Source organism: Populus nigra, chromosome 10 (assembly GCF_951802175.1).
Source record: "Populus nigra chromosome 10, ddPopNigr1.1, whole genome shotgun sequence".
In the NCBI taxonomy this organism is placed as follows: domain Eukaryota; kingdom Viridiplantae; phylum Streptophyta; class Magnoliopsida; order Malpighiales; family Salicaceae; genus Populus; species Populus nigra.
This window is the reverse complement of record NC_084861.1, coordinates 1,066,977-1,081,826: the sequence shown is the minus strand read 5'-3', so window position 1 is coordinate 1,081,826 and position 14,850 is coordinate 1,066,977. Positions and strand designations below refer to the sequence as shown.

The 14,850-nt window shown below is 21.8% G+C and overlaps 1 protein-coding gene across 1 annotated transcript; it reads right to left on the bottom strand.

The window, feature by feature from the left end:
- Window positions 1-1,572: 1,572 nt before the first annotated feature.
- LOC133704505 (large ribosomal subunit protein uL3m-like) lies at window positions 1,573-4,831 on the bottom strand. Its single transcript, XM_062129340.1, has 5 exons — window positions 4,289-4,831; window positions 3,990-4,199; window positions 3,311-3,415; window positions 2,678-2,791; window positions 1,573-2,078 (listed from the first exon to the last, which is right to left on the bottom strand). Exons 1-5 carry the CDS (start codon window positions 4,637-4,639, stop codon window positions 1,911-1,913), a joined length of 948 nt encoding a protein of 315 aa, XP_061985324.1. The 5' UTR covers window positions 4,640-4,831; the 3' UTR covers window positions 1,573-1,910.
- Between the last annotated feature and the right edge of the window lie 10,019 nt (window positions 4,832-14,850).

Sequence of the window (14,850 nt, the reverse complement as noted above, 5' to 3'; positions counted from 1 at the left end):
TAAGATATTATCTTTTCAATGTAGGATAAAAAATCTTTTGAAATAAACTTTTTGTTTAAATAATTTTTTTTTATTTTTTTTGGTTTAACTTGAGTCAACTCGTGTAACCGGGACCCAGCCCCTTGGTTAGGTCAAACTCTAGATCGAGTTTGATAACTATGATTGCCATGAAAATATAACTTTAAAGAATGCAATTGAAAAGAAATAAAGTGATGTGATTGGTTAAAAAACTAAAAGTAAAAAAAAAGGACAAAACCTCTTCTTCTTGTGTTTTTTGTTCAGGAGTCTCTTTTAAAAAATATTAATTTTTTTGTCATGTATTTAATTTTCGGAGTGTTTTTATTGTTTATTTATGGTTTTGTTTTTATCTTTTGTATAGATAAACCATGTTTTTGAAAATAACAAATATTTACCTTCACATGATATTATTAATACGTGTAACCTTACATATTTTTTTTTCTTTTTATTTTAATCAATCAATTTAACGTTTTATTTTTCAAGATTCAATATTTTAATTTACATCCGTCTTTTAATTTTTCAAGTTTTATTTTTCGATGTCATGAATGATTTTTTATTGATTTATTAATGCACATAATTCTTAGTTTTTTTTATTACATGTGTGCATAAACTTTTGATTTGTTATATTTTTTGAACTACCAAAATGCGTTGAAAAAACATGCATAGATAATTTCTTGTGAAAAATAAAAATATATGATCCATAGCTGACGCATAGCTAGTTAAAAATAATTTATTCAATTTAGATTTTTTTTTAATTTCACCCTAGTAGATATTTTCAAATATCATTTTGGTTTCTATTTTTTTATTGTTATTTTTTAGATGGTTTTTGCAATTGTTTTTTTTTTTTGTAATTTCATCATTCTTTTAGTTGAATTTGAGTCTAAAATTTAACAATTTATAGGTTTAAAAGATTAGCTCTGATTTATGAAGTTGACATGGACACATAACACAAGTTCTGTATTTTAAAAAAAATAAAAAAATTTCATCCTTTACAACTCTCTTAGGTCTCGTCTTTATTTTAGTTTTTTTTTTCTTTGTTAAATTTAGTTTTTTTAAGAGAATTTTGTTTTAAAATTAAATTGAATTAATTAATTTTATTTCTTAATATTTAATATGTTGAACTCCTAAATTAAGTCTAAATCAAGAGTTTAATAGAGAGATAAACTTGAATTTACAATACTTGCATCATCTTGTTATCTTTTCTACTATGAAAAAAAAAAACTTTTCAAACATACACCTGCTGAGCCAACGCAGATTTGAGCTCACATCAACCACTTGATAGTTGGTGTCTTGTGTACCAGATCTACAACCTTAATATTAATAAGAAAAATAATCTCAATAAATAACATCATCTAATCATGTATCATCATCATCATCATGTAAATTAATGTGGAGATTGATGGTAAAATGATGGCAATAAACATGAGAAAAAAGCTACTCTTAACTTCTTTTTTTTTGGTCAAAATATCTACCCCCAACATTCTATTTCAACAGGTACCAGTGATGATCACATTCAGCATATGCATGATAATAACATAGAAATCAACCAACAAGTTTAACATAATAGTCAATGCATCAGCTTCGAACAGTGACTCTGCAACAATTTTACATCACATGCTAGGCATCCACAAGTTCCTATATTTATTTGAGGAAACCTTTCCCATGTTATACCGGAAGAGAAAAAAAGGTGTTCAACCGATTTCAAAATCCAACATGTCAAATGAACTCAATGACAAAATTACAATCCCTTCACCTCCAGTCCTTTGACCAAAAAAAAAAAACTGTTTAACAGCCTCATTTGATTGCTAATAAGAGTGTAAGCCCATCATAAGCATGCATGTTCACCGAAAAGGTGACTGCAAGGCAATAAAACCTGCTTTTGTAACTATCAACTAATCTGCAACCATAAACGGATCCACTTCTCCAAGATCAGCAACTAGAGGTTCTGCATTATCATCATCTTCTGCACCAAAGTAAGTTGGGAATGGAAGCATCTGAATATCAGGTTTCTTGTAAACAGAATCTTTTATGAACACAAAGTTCCCTTCAGCTCCAGGGACCTGAAAATAATTAAAGTCTCCATTAAGATTGTTTCAGATGAGAGACATAAAGGATTGGAAAGCTTGGTTTATTGCGGTGGAAGCATATGACTCAACTAAGATCCATCAAGACAAAAGGGGAAGATAAAAGAGGGAGATATAAAGACAGGGACCAAAAGAATTGGATCCTTCTAATTTTCAGTGTCGAAGTTTCATAAATTTTCTTTGCTCCATTATAGAACATGTGACTAGCATTGCAGAACAAAAAAATTGCGATGGGTAATAACTCATAAATGCAATTGCTCGTAGACCCAATTATCCTAGACACCCATCTTAAACAACAAGAAAACTTAAACCATGACAGTGGACTCCATCCTTGTTTCACCAAACATGAACTTGCTTTTACATGCTTTACAGAATGCTTCAACATTATTCACCATTACTTCAACAAAACTTCAAACTGGCATCCTAGATACAAGACACATGTGATACAAAAAAAATTGCACTTAGACCACAAAAAAGCAAATATTTTCAGCAGGCATGGTATAACCTCCTTAACTTTCTATTCAAATTTCATTTCTTTTTTTAATGAAAAGATAAATTTGGTTTGAGAACCATACTTGGCCTTTCACCCACATCAGGTTCCTTGCAGGATCTATTTTGTAGACCCAAACATTTTTAACCGTTCTCTGAACTCCACCCATGCGCCCAGGCATCTTTTTGCCTTTAAATACCTGTCAAGAAGAGACAAGAGATCATCACCACTACAGACGAAGTGGAGCAACATACAACAAAAATATGTGGTGCTATACTCAACGAGACCTTAATAATGGGATATCCTTGAACAGATTGTGTAACTTTTATCACCAAAATAAGGAAGTGAGATTGACCAAGCCAATCTCAAAGAACATGGCTTTAGGCAGGACAGCATGTAGGAAGAGGGTTCAGTAGCCAACCCAGCTAGTTTAGAATTTCCACTCAGTTGATTTGAGCTGTGTCACTGATCTCTATCTTCTTAAAGGAGTAAGAAACAAATGCTGACAAAAAAATTGTACAATAGTCATGGTGAGAATGAATGTATTATATTCCACAGGCAGGAAGGTTCCAGCCACAACTCAAGGCAGAATTCATGTCAGTGTCTCTTCCAAAGGTCCTAGCAGAGGATCTTGGCCCATTACCTAGCTTTATGAGTCTAAAATAATGATAGGTCAGACAAATCACTCTTTAGTTCACTCGAAGAAAGAGACACACACCTTCCCAGGAGCATCCCTCTGACCAGTAGAACCAATGCTTCGATGCGATAAGGATGCACCGTGACTTGCTGGCCCTCCTTTAAATCCATGCCTTTTCATACCACCCTATATAGGAAACAAAACAGTAAATATCCATGACAAATAAATCCTAAACCTTTTCTTCTCACTCTGAATTAACAAGAATTTTAAACAAGAGAATTCCTGGAACTTGTGAAAAGGGATTTTTCTTGTAACAACGTGTACAACTCATCACATGTAATAATAATAATAATAATAATAATAATAATAATAATAAACATGAAAAAGAACATGCTTTCGCAGACATAATCACAAGCATAAGCTTTGGACCTAAGAAACCGATGAACTACTCATTCTAATGCCATTGACAAAGCAAACTGGCTGTCATTATGATAATAGCAATGCACAAATAACAAGGTAAGAAAATTCCTCAGCGACCTGGTAAAATTTTCAATATAGTCAGATAGTTAAATTATGTTAATCAAGTGATACCCTACTACAAAGAAAAATGTTGGGCAATTTCATTCAAACTTCCTGATTCTAGTAAACTCATTTTCAAGCTTAAACAGGTGCAACAAGAACACACTAAGAAGGAAAGGGAAAACGTATAGGCTAAAATGAAAGCAAAAGGAAGATGACTGAAGGAGAAATAGAAATAGACCTGAAAACCTTTACCCATAGTGATTCCAGCGACATCAACAAATTGACCAGGAACAAAATGTCGAACGCCAACACAAGTACCAACAGGAAGAAGAGCATCTTCTGTAACAGGAAACTCCCTTAATTTCCTCTTCATGGGGACACCTTGAGCTCTAAAATGACCCACCTCCGGCTTCGTCAAATGCTTCTCTTTCTTCTGCCCGCAACCAACCTAACATACAGTAGAATCACAATAGCGAGGCCAAATTAACAACAAAAAGATAAAAAAGAAATAAAGAGACTTTACGCAAATGATAGTACCTGCAAAGCAAAGAAGCCTTCTTTTTCAACAGTTTTAACTTGAGAGACAATATTATCATCGACCCATAAGACAGTAATAGGAATCCTAGCACCCCATTTATCCCAAACAGCAGTCATTCCACATTTAACTGCAATGACTCCTGTTCGCTTTGAATTTGGGGTCATTACACCCGGATTTGCTTCAATGATCCGGCTTTGTTGATGGTACTCAACCTGGGACCCATCGATCAGAGCATCAGCGCTGAAACATCTTAAGAGGTAGAACTTTGTTGTTGCTGTTGGAGGTGTTCTTGAATTGGCTGACAGTATCCGATGGAGACGAGAAATGAGGCCTCTTGATAAGGCCGACATTATTTACTGTTTTTGGCTTTAGTATTTATTTATTTATTTATAAAGAGATCAAACTATTTTTCAATAGACGGAGGGAGGGAGAAGACTGACTGCTTTTTTCTTAGAAGCATCATGCGAAGTGAAAACTGGGGAGGGTATGGAAGGTAGGGTTTTAGGGTCGGGAAGGAAATGGTAAAACGGCACCGTATGGTAAAGGACGCCCCCAAAGCTTTTATTTACAATTTTTCAGCCCCTTTGCACCAGTGATATTCAACGCCATCCGGTCCAATGACCTGTCAATCCTAAGACTTGAACCGGGCTGAATTTTATGTGGAACCAAGTAGAAGGGTTGTCTCGATTAAATTGGTGAATTAAATAGGTAAGAAATTGAAAAACCTGAAAGTTTGACAATTAAAAAAAAAAGATTTCATAGCGATCACATTTCAATTTTTCTTGAAATGATAATGTTTTAAGTTAATCCATGATTAGATCTTGAATCGAGTTATAATTAATTTTAATTTCTTTTATTAATTAGACTAGCTTCTTATGTTAATATCTTTCATTAAAGATTTTATATTAAAGATTTTATTTTAAATACCTGAGGGTGCATTAAAATAGTCAAACAACATCATTCATTGTTTTTTTTTTTAAGAAAGAAATTCATAACTATTATTAAAGGATGAAAACTGGTTTGGAGGATTTTAAGAACTATAAAACTAATATAAAAAAATAAACTATAGGGTCAAATTTGAGTTTAATTGAATTTAACTTAAAATAGATAAGTCTAGTTATTTGACTCGCGTTTTTAACGGGTCAAATATTTTTCTTTTGAAAAAAACAAATAAATAAGTCTGTAAGCTTTTCAAATGTATTTTTTTATTTAAAAAATCTAATTATAAATAAAAAAGGCTTATGCATGCATTTAATTAAATATATACATCGAGAACCATTTATGTTAATAAATGCAAAAAACAAAGTGTTAACACGTTTATTCAACTTGTCTCTCTACAGGTTGAACATTTTTTTCTAACACGAATTAATTTGTAAGTGTTATTAACGTGTTTTTTTTACATTGAGTAACAAATATAATCGTGAATCAAAAAATCGATGCTCACATATAATAAAATATAGTACAGATCATGTGCGTTAATAAAAAAATAAAAAAGATGTAAAGCTAATTCTTAACATGACAGAAGAATAAAATAATATTGTAATTGCTACAGTGAAACTCTATTTTCTTAGTTTTTGTATAATAATATTTTAAAAATAAAAAATGTAAAGAAAAAAAATTAAAAACAAATTACAAAAAGAATAAAGATTAAGAACAAAAGGAATGGTATAAATAGGTCAAGTGTAAAGTGATAAATATTCAAAGTGTAAAAAATAATATTTTTTTTTCAAAAAAGGTAAAGAAAAAAAACTAAAAAAATATTTTAAAAAAATAAAGTTAAGAAAAAAATGGTGATAAATAAATCAAATATAAAATAATAAAAATACCAAGTATAAAAAGCAAGAAAATATAAAGAAAACTTGTTTTCTAAAAAAAGCAACAGAAAAATAAAATTTTGTCACTGCTATAGAATTATTTGTTTTTGACAAAATCTATAATCTTGTCATTTCTATAGGAGGAAAACACCGTGTTCTTCTAGTATATCTATATTTTACTTGATAACATTTGTGATCTTAGAATTATTACATCATGACAGAACATGATGCAAAATGCTTTGAAGTCATTTAGCAATGTAGTTAGAACTTTGAAGCTCATTTAGTTGTTTGTGCTCATGCAAATATAAAACAAATTTTTACAAAAAAATTAATTAGAATTTCTATGTATCATATTTCAAAAATAGTTTATATATTTTAAAATTATAAATATAAAAATAATTTATTAAAAAATATTAATTAAAATTTCTGTCTAATATACTTGTAGGGTAGTTTAAGTATTTGAAAAATATAAAATATAGAAACAATTTCTACAAAAGAAAAGTAATTAGAATTTTTATTTAAGGTATTTCAAGGATAGTTTAAATGTTTTAACATTATAAAAAATAAAAAGTTAATTATATGAATACATTAATTAATATTTCTGTATAGGATACTTGTATGATAATTTAAATGTTTTAAAATTATAAAATACAAAAACAATTTCTAAAAACAATAATTTGGATTTCTGTTCATGATACTTCAAGGATGGTTTATATATTTTTAAAATATAAACCATAAAAATAATTTATAAAAAAATTTAATTAGGATTTCTGTCTAACGTACTTGTAGGGTGGTTTAAGTGTTTGAAAATTATAAAATATAAAAATAATTTAAAGAAAAAAGTTATTAGAATTTCTATTTAGGATAGTTTAAATGTTTTAAAATTATAAAATATAAAAATCATTTTAAAGAAACATTAATTAAGATTTATGTCTAGGATTCTTCAATAAAAGTTTAAATATTTGAAAATTATAATATATATAAAACATTTCTACAAAAAAAGAAGTAATTAGAATTAATTTCTCTTTAAGGTACTTCAAGGATAATTTAAATGTTTTAAAATTATAAAATATAAAAAATTATTTATAAGAAAACATTAATTAATAATTCTGTTTAGAATACTTGAAGGATAATTTAAATACTTTAAAATTATAAAATATAAAAAAATTTCTACAAAAAAAAACAATTAGGATTTCTGTGTATCATACTTTAAGGATAGTTTAAATATTTTAAAAATATAAAATATAAAAATAATTTATTAAAAACATTAATTAAGATTTTTGTCTATAATACTTGAAGGATAATTTAAGTGTTTGAAAATTATAAAATATAAAAATAATTTATACAAAAAACAGTAATTAGAATATTTGTTTAGGGTACTTAAAGGATAGTTTAAATGTTTTGAAATTATAAAATATAAAAATTAATTTATATGATTACATTAATTAATATTTCTATATAAGTTACTTGTAGGATAGTTTAAATATTTTAAAATATAAAAACAATTTTATAAAAAAGTAATTTTGATTTCCGTTCATGATACTTTAAGGATAGTTTATATGTTTTTAAAATATAAACCATAAAAATAATTAATGAAGATTTATATCTATGATACTTTAATGATAGTTTAAGTGTTTTGAAAATTATAAAATATAAAAACAATTTCTAAAAAAACGTAATTAGAATTAATTTCTGTTTAGGGTACTTTAAGGATACTTTAAATGTTTTAAAATTATAACATATAAAAAATAATTTATAAGAAAACATTAATTAATATTTCTGTGTACGATGCTTGAAGGATAGTTTAAATGCTTTAAAATTATAAAATATAAGACAAATTTCAATAAAAAAATAATTATGATGTATGTGTATCATACTTCAATGATAGTTTAAAAGTTTTAAAATTATATATATAAAAATAATTGATTAAAAAAATTAATTAAGATTTATGTTTAGGATACTTGAAAGATAGTTTAAGTGTTTAAAAAATGAAAAATATAAAAAATATTTCTACAAAAAAGTAATTATGATTTTTGTTTATGATATTTCAAGGATAGTTTGTATGTTTTTAAAATTATACAATATAAAAATAATTTTAAAAAATATTAATTAAAATTTATGTCTAGGATATTTGAAAGATAGTTTAAACATTTTAAAATTACAAAATATAAATAAAATTTCTACAAAAAAGTAATTAGGATTTCTATGTATAATACTTGAAGGATAGTTTAAGTGTTTTAAAATTATAAACTATAAAAATAATTTCTAAAAAAAAGTAATTAGGATTTCTGTGTATGTTTCAAGGATAGTTTATATGTATTAAAAATATAAAATAAAAAAAACATTAATAAAAAAATATTAATTAAGATTTTTGTCTATAATACTTGAACGATAGTTGAAGTGTTTGAAAATTATAAAATATAAAAAACAATTCTACAAAAAAAAAAGTAATTAGAATTTTTGTGTAGAGTATTTCAAGGATAGTTTAAATATTTTAAAATTATAAAATATAAAACAATTTCTAAAAAAAAGTAATTTAGATTTCTGTTCATGATAAATCAAGGATGCTTAATATATTTTTAAAATATAAACCATAAAAATAATTTATAAAAAAACTTTAATTAAGATTTCTGTGTATGTTTCAAGGATAGTTTATATGTATTAAAAATATAAAATAAAATAAAATATTAATTAAGATTTTTGTTTAGAATACTTGAAGAATAGTTGAAGTGTTTTAAAATTATAAAATATAAAAAATAATTTATAAGAAAACATTAAGTAATATTTCTGTTTAAGATACTTGAAAGATAGTTTAAATTTTTTAAAATTATAAATTATAAAAACAATTTAAATAAAAACATTATTAATATTTTTGTGTATGATACTTTAAGTATAGTTTAAATATTTTAAAATTATAAAAAATAAAAATAATTTATAAAAAAACATTAATTGAGATTTCTCTCTAGGATACTTCAATGATGGTTTAAATATTTGAAAATTATAAAATATAAAAATAATTTCTAAAAAAATAATTTGGATTTATGTTCATGATATTTCAATGATGATTTATATGTTTTAAAAATATAAACCATAAAAATAATTTATAAAAAAAATTAATTAAGATTTCTCTATAGGATACTTCAATGATAGTTTAAATATTTAAAAATTATAAAATATAAAAATAATTTATACAAAAAAAAGTAATTAGAATATTTTTTTAGGTTACTTGAAGGATAGTTTAAATGTTTAAAATTATAAAATATAAAAAATAATTTACATTAATTAATATTTCTGTGTAGGATACTTGTAGAATAATTTAAATGTTTTAAAATTATAAAATATAAAAATATTTTCTAAAAAAACATAATTTGGATTTCTATTCATGATACTTCAAGGATGATTTATATATTTTTAAAATATAAATCATAAAAAAATTATAAAAAAATTTTTATTAAGATTTCTGTCTAGCATACTTAGTTTAAGTGTTTGAAAATTAAAAAATATAAAAAATATTTCTATAAAAAAATAATTAGGATTTCTATGTATGATACTTTAAGGATAGATTATATGTTTTAAAAATATAAAAAATAAAAATAATTTATTAAAAAAAATTAATTAAGATTTCTGTTTAGGATACTTTAATGATATTTTAAGTGTTTTGAAAATTATAAAATATAAAAACAATATCTAAAAAATTAATTTAAATTTCTGTTCATGATACATCAATGATGGTTTATATGTTTTTAAAATATAAACCATAAAAATAATTTATAAAAAAACTTTATTTAAGATTTCTGTGTATGTTTCAAGGATAGTTTATACGTATTAAAACTATAAAATAAAAAAAATATCAATTAAGATTTTTGTCTAGAATACTTGAACAATAGTTGAAGTGTTTGAAAATTATAAAATATAAAAAACAATTTTACAAAAAAAGTAATTAGGATTTTTATGTTAGGTACTTTAAGGATAGTTTAAATCTTTTAAAATTATAAAATATAAAAATTAATTTATATGAATACATTAATTAATATTTATATATAGAATACTTGTAAGATAATTTAAATGTTTTAAAATTATAAAATATAAAAACAATTTCTAAAAAAAAGTAATTTGAATTTTTGTTCATGATACATCAAGGATGATTTATATGTTTTTAAAATATAAACCATAAAAATAATTGATAAAAAAAAACTTTAATTAATATTTCTGTGTATGGTTCAAGGATAGTTTATATGTATTATAAATAAAAAATAAAACAACATTAATATAAAAAGATGAATTAAGATTTTTATCTAGAATACTTGAAGGATAATTGAAGTGTTTGAAAATCATAAAATATAAAAAATAATTCTACGAAAAAAGTAATTAGAATTTTTGTGTAGGGTACTTTAAGAATAGTTTACATGTTTTAAAATTATAAAATATAAAAAATAATTTATAAGAAAACATTAAGTAATATTTATGTCTACAATACTTGAAAGATAGTTTAAAGGTTTTAAAATTATAAATTATAAAACAATTTAAAGAAAAACATTATTAGGATTTTTGTGTATTAATTGAGATACTTTAAATATTTTAAAATTATAAAAATAAAAATAATTTATAGAAAATATTAATTGAGATTTCTCTCAATGATACTTCAATAATAGTTTAAATATTTGAAAATTATAAAATATAAAAATGATTTCTAAAAAAAAGTAATTTTGATTTTTGTTCATGATACTTCAAAGATGGTTTATATATTTTTAAAATATAAACCATAAAAATAATTTATAAAAAATATTAATTGAGATTTCTCTCTAGGATACTTCATTGATAGTTTAAATATTTGAAAATTATAAAATATAAAAACAAATTCTACAAAAAAAAAAGTAATTAGAATATTTGTTTAGGTTACTTCAAGAATAGTTTATATACTTTAAAATTATAACAAATAAAAATAATTTATATAAAAAAAACATTAATTAAGATTTTTGTTTAGGATGCTTCAATGATAGTTTAAATATTTTAAAATTATCAAATATAAAAAATTATTTATAACAAAACATTAATTAATATTTATGTCTAGGATATTTAAAGGGTACTTTAAATGCTTTAAAATTATAAAATATAAACAAATTTCAACAAAAACATATTTAGGATTTCTGTGTATCATACTTTAAAGATAGCTTATATGTTTTAAAATTATAAAATATAAAAATAATTTCTAAGAAAAAATAATTATGATTTCGGTGTACGTTTCAAGGATAGTTTATATGTATTAAAAATATAAAATATAAAAAACATTAATTATGATTTCTATCTAAAATACTTAAAGGATAGTTTACGTGTTTGAAAATTGTAAAATATAAAAAACAATTCCATAAAAAAATAATTAGGATTTCTGTCTAGGATACTTGAAGGATAGTTTAAATACTTTAAAATTATAGACTATAAAATAATTTCAAAAAAAATAATTAGGATTTCTGTGTATCATACTTCAAGGATAGCTTATATGTTTTAAAATTATAAAATATAAAAATAATTTATAAGAAAAAATAATTACGATTTCTATGTACGTTTTAAGGATAGTTTATATGTGTTAAAAATGTAAAATATAAAAAACATTAATAAAGATTTCTGTTTATGATACTTTAAGGATAGTTTATACGATTTAAATTTATAAAATATAAAAATAATTTTTACAAAAAAGTAATTGTGGTTTCTGTGTATGATACTTCAAGGATAGTTTATATAATTTAAAATTATAAAAAATAAAAATAATTTATAAAAAAAATTAATTAAGATTTATGTCTAGGATACTTCAAAAATAGTTTAAATATTTGAAAATTATAAAATATAAAAAAAATTTCAACAAAAACAAATAATTATAATTTCTATTTAAGGTACTTCAAGGATAGTTTAAATGTTTTAAAATTATAAAATATAAAAAATAATTTATATGAATACATTAATCAATATTTCTGTATAGGATACTTGTAGGATAATTTAAATGTTTGAAAATTATAAAATATAAAAACAATTTCTACAAAAAAATAATAATTAGAATTAATTTCTCTTTAGGGTACTTCAAGGATAGTTTAAATGTTTAAAATTATAAAATATAAAAAATTAATTATAATAAAATATTAATTAATATTTCTTTTTAAGATACTTGAAAAATAGTTTAAATGCTGTAAAATTATAAAATATAAAACAAATTTCAACAAAATAATAATTAGGATTTTTGTGTATCATACTTCAAGGATAACTTATATGTTTTAAAATTATAAAATATAAAAATAATTAGTATTTTTGTGTACGTTTCAAGGATAGTTTATATGTATTAAAAATATAAAATATAAAAAAAATTAATTAAAATTTCAGTTTAGAAAACTTAAAAGATAGTTTAAGTATTTGAAAATAGTAAAATATAAAAAACATTTCTATAAAAAAGTAATTAGGATTTTTGTTTAGGGTACTTAAAGGATAGTTTAAATGTTTTAAAATTATAAAATATAAAAAATATTTTATAAGAAAACGTTAATTAATATTTCTATTTAAGATACTTGAAAGATAGTTTAAATATTTTAAAATTATAAATTTTAAAAACAATTTAAAGAAAACAATTATTAGGATTTATGTGTATGATACATTAAGGATAGTTTAAATGTTTTAAAATTATAGAAAATAAAAATAATTTATAAAAATAATTAATTAATATTTCTCTCTATGATACTTCAATGATAGTTTAAATATTTGAAAATTGTAAAATATAAAAACAATTTCTACAAAAAAAGTAATTAGAATTAATTTGTGTTTAAGGTTACTTCAAGGATAGTTTAAATGTTTTAAAATTATAAAATATAAAAACTTATTTATAAGAAAACATTAATTAATATTTATGTCTAGAATACTTGAAGAATTATTTAAATGCTTTAAAATTATAAAATATAAAAAATATTTTTACAAAAAAATAATTAGGATTTCTATTTATGATACTTCAAGGATAGTTTATATTTTACTATTTTAAAACATTAATTAAGATTTCTGTGTATCATACTTCAAGGATTTCTAATTTTAAAACATGTCAAGGATAGTTGAAGTGTTTGAAAATTGTAAAATATAAAAATTATTTCAATAAAGAAGTAATTGGGATTTCTATTTATGATACTTCAAGGATAGTTTATATATTTTAAAATTATAAAATTTAAAAATAATTTATGAAAACATTAATTAAGATTTATGTCTAGGATACTTCAATGATAATTTAAGTATTTTAAAAATTATATCATATAAAAACAATTTCTACAAAAAAAGTAATTAGAATTAGTTTATGTTTAGAGTACTTCGAAGATACTTTAAATGTTTTAAAATTATAAGATATAAAAAATAATTTATAAGAAAACATTAATTAATATTTATCTCTAGGATACTTGAATGATAACTTAAATGCTTTAAAATTATAAAATATAAAAAAACTTTCAACAAAAAAGTAATTAAGATTTCTGTGTATCATACTTCAAGGATAATTTATATGTTTTAAAATTATAAAATATAAAAATAATTTATTAAAAAAACATTAATTAAGATTTATGTCTAAGATACTTCAATGGTAGTGTAAGTGTTTTAAAAATTATACAATATAAATACAATTTCTACAAAAAAAGTAATTAGAATTAATTTTTGTTTAGGGTACTTAAAGGATATTTTAAATGTTTTAAAATTATAAGATATAAAAAATAATTTATAAGAAAACATTAATTAATATTTATGTCTGGAATACTTGAAGGATAGTTTAAATGCTTTAAAATTATAAAATATAAAACAAATTTCAAAAAATAATAATTAGGATTTCTGTATATCATACTTCAAGGATAATTTATATGTTTTAAAATTATAAAATAAAAAAAATTTATTAAAAAACATTAATTAAGATTTCTGTCTAGAATACTTCAATGATAGTTTGAGTGTTTAAAAAATTATAAAATATAAATACAATTTCTACAAAAAAAGTAATTAGAATTAATTTTTGTTTAGGGTACTTAAAGGATATTTTAAATGTTTTAAAATTATAAGATATAAAAAATAATTTATAAGAAAACATTAATTAATATTTCTGTCTAGGATATTTGAATGATAGTTTAAATGCTTTAAAATTATGAAATATAAAAACAATTTCAACAAAAAAATAATTAGAATTTCTGTGTATCATACTTCAAGGATAATTTATATATTTTAAAATTATAAATATAAAAATAGTTTATTAAAAAAATAATAATTAAGATTTCTGTCTAAAATATTTGAAAGATAGTTTAAGTGTTTGAAAATTGTAAATTATAAAAAATATTTCTACAAAAAAATAATTAGAATTTCTGTTTATAATAATTAAAGGATAGTTTATACGATTTAAAACTTAAAAATTTAAAAATAATTTATAAAAAAATATTAATTAAGATTTCTGTCTAAAATACTTCAAATATAGTTTAATTGTTTTAAAAATTATAAAATATAAAAACAATTTCTAAAAAAAAATGTAATTAGAATTAATTTCTATTTAGGGTACTTCAAGAATAGTTTAAATGTTTTAAAATTATAAGATATAAAAAATAATTTATAAGAAAAAATTAATTAATATTTATATTTAGGATACTTGAAGGATAGTTTAAATGCTTTAAAATTATAAAATATAAAACAAATTTCAACAAAAAAATAATTAGGATTTCTGTGTATCATACTTCAAGGATAATTTATATGTTTTAAAA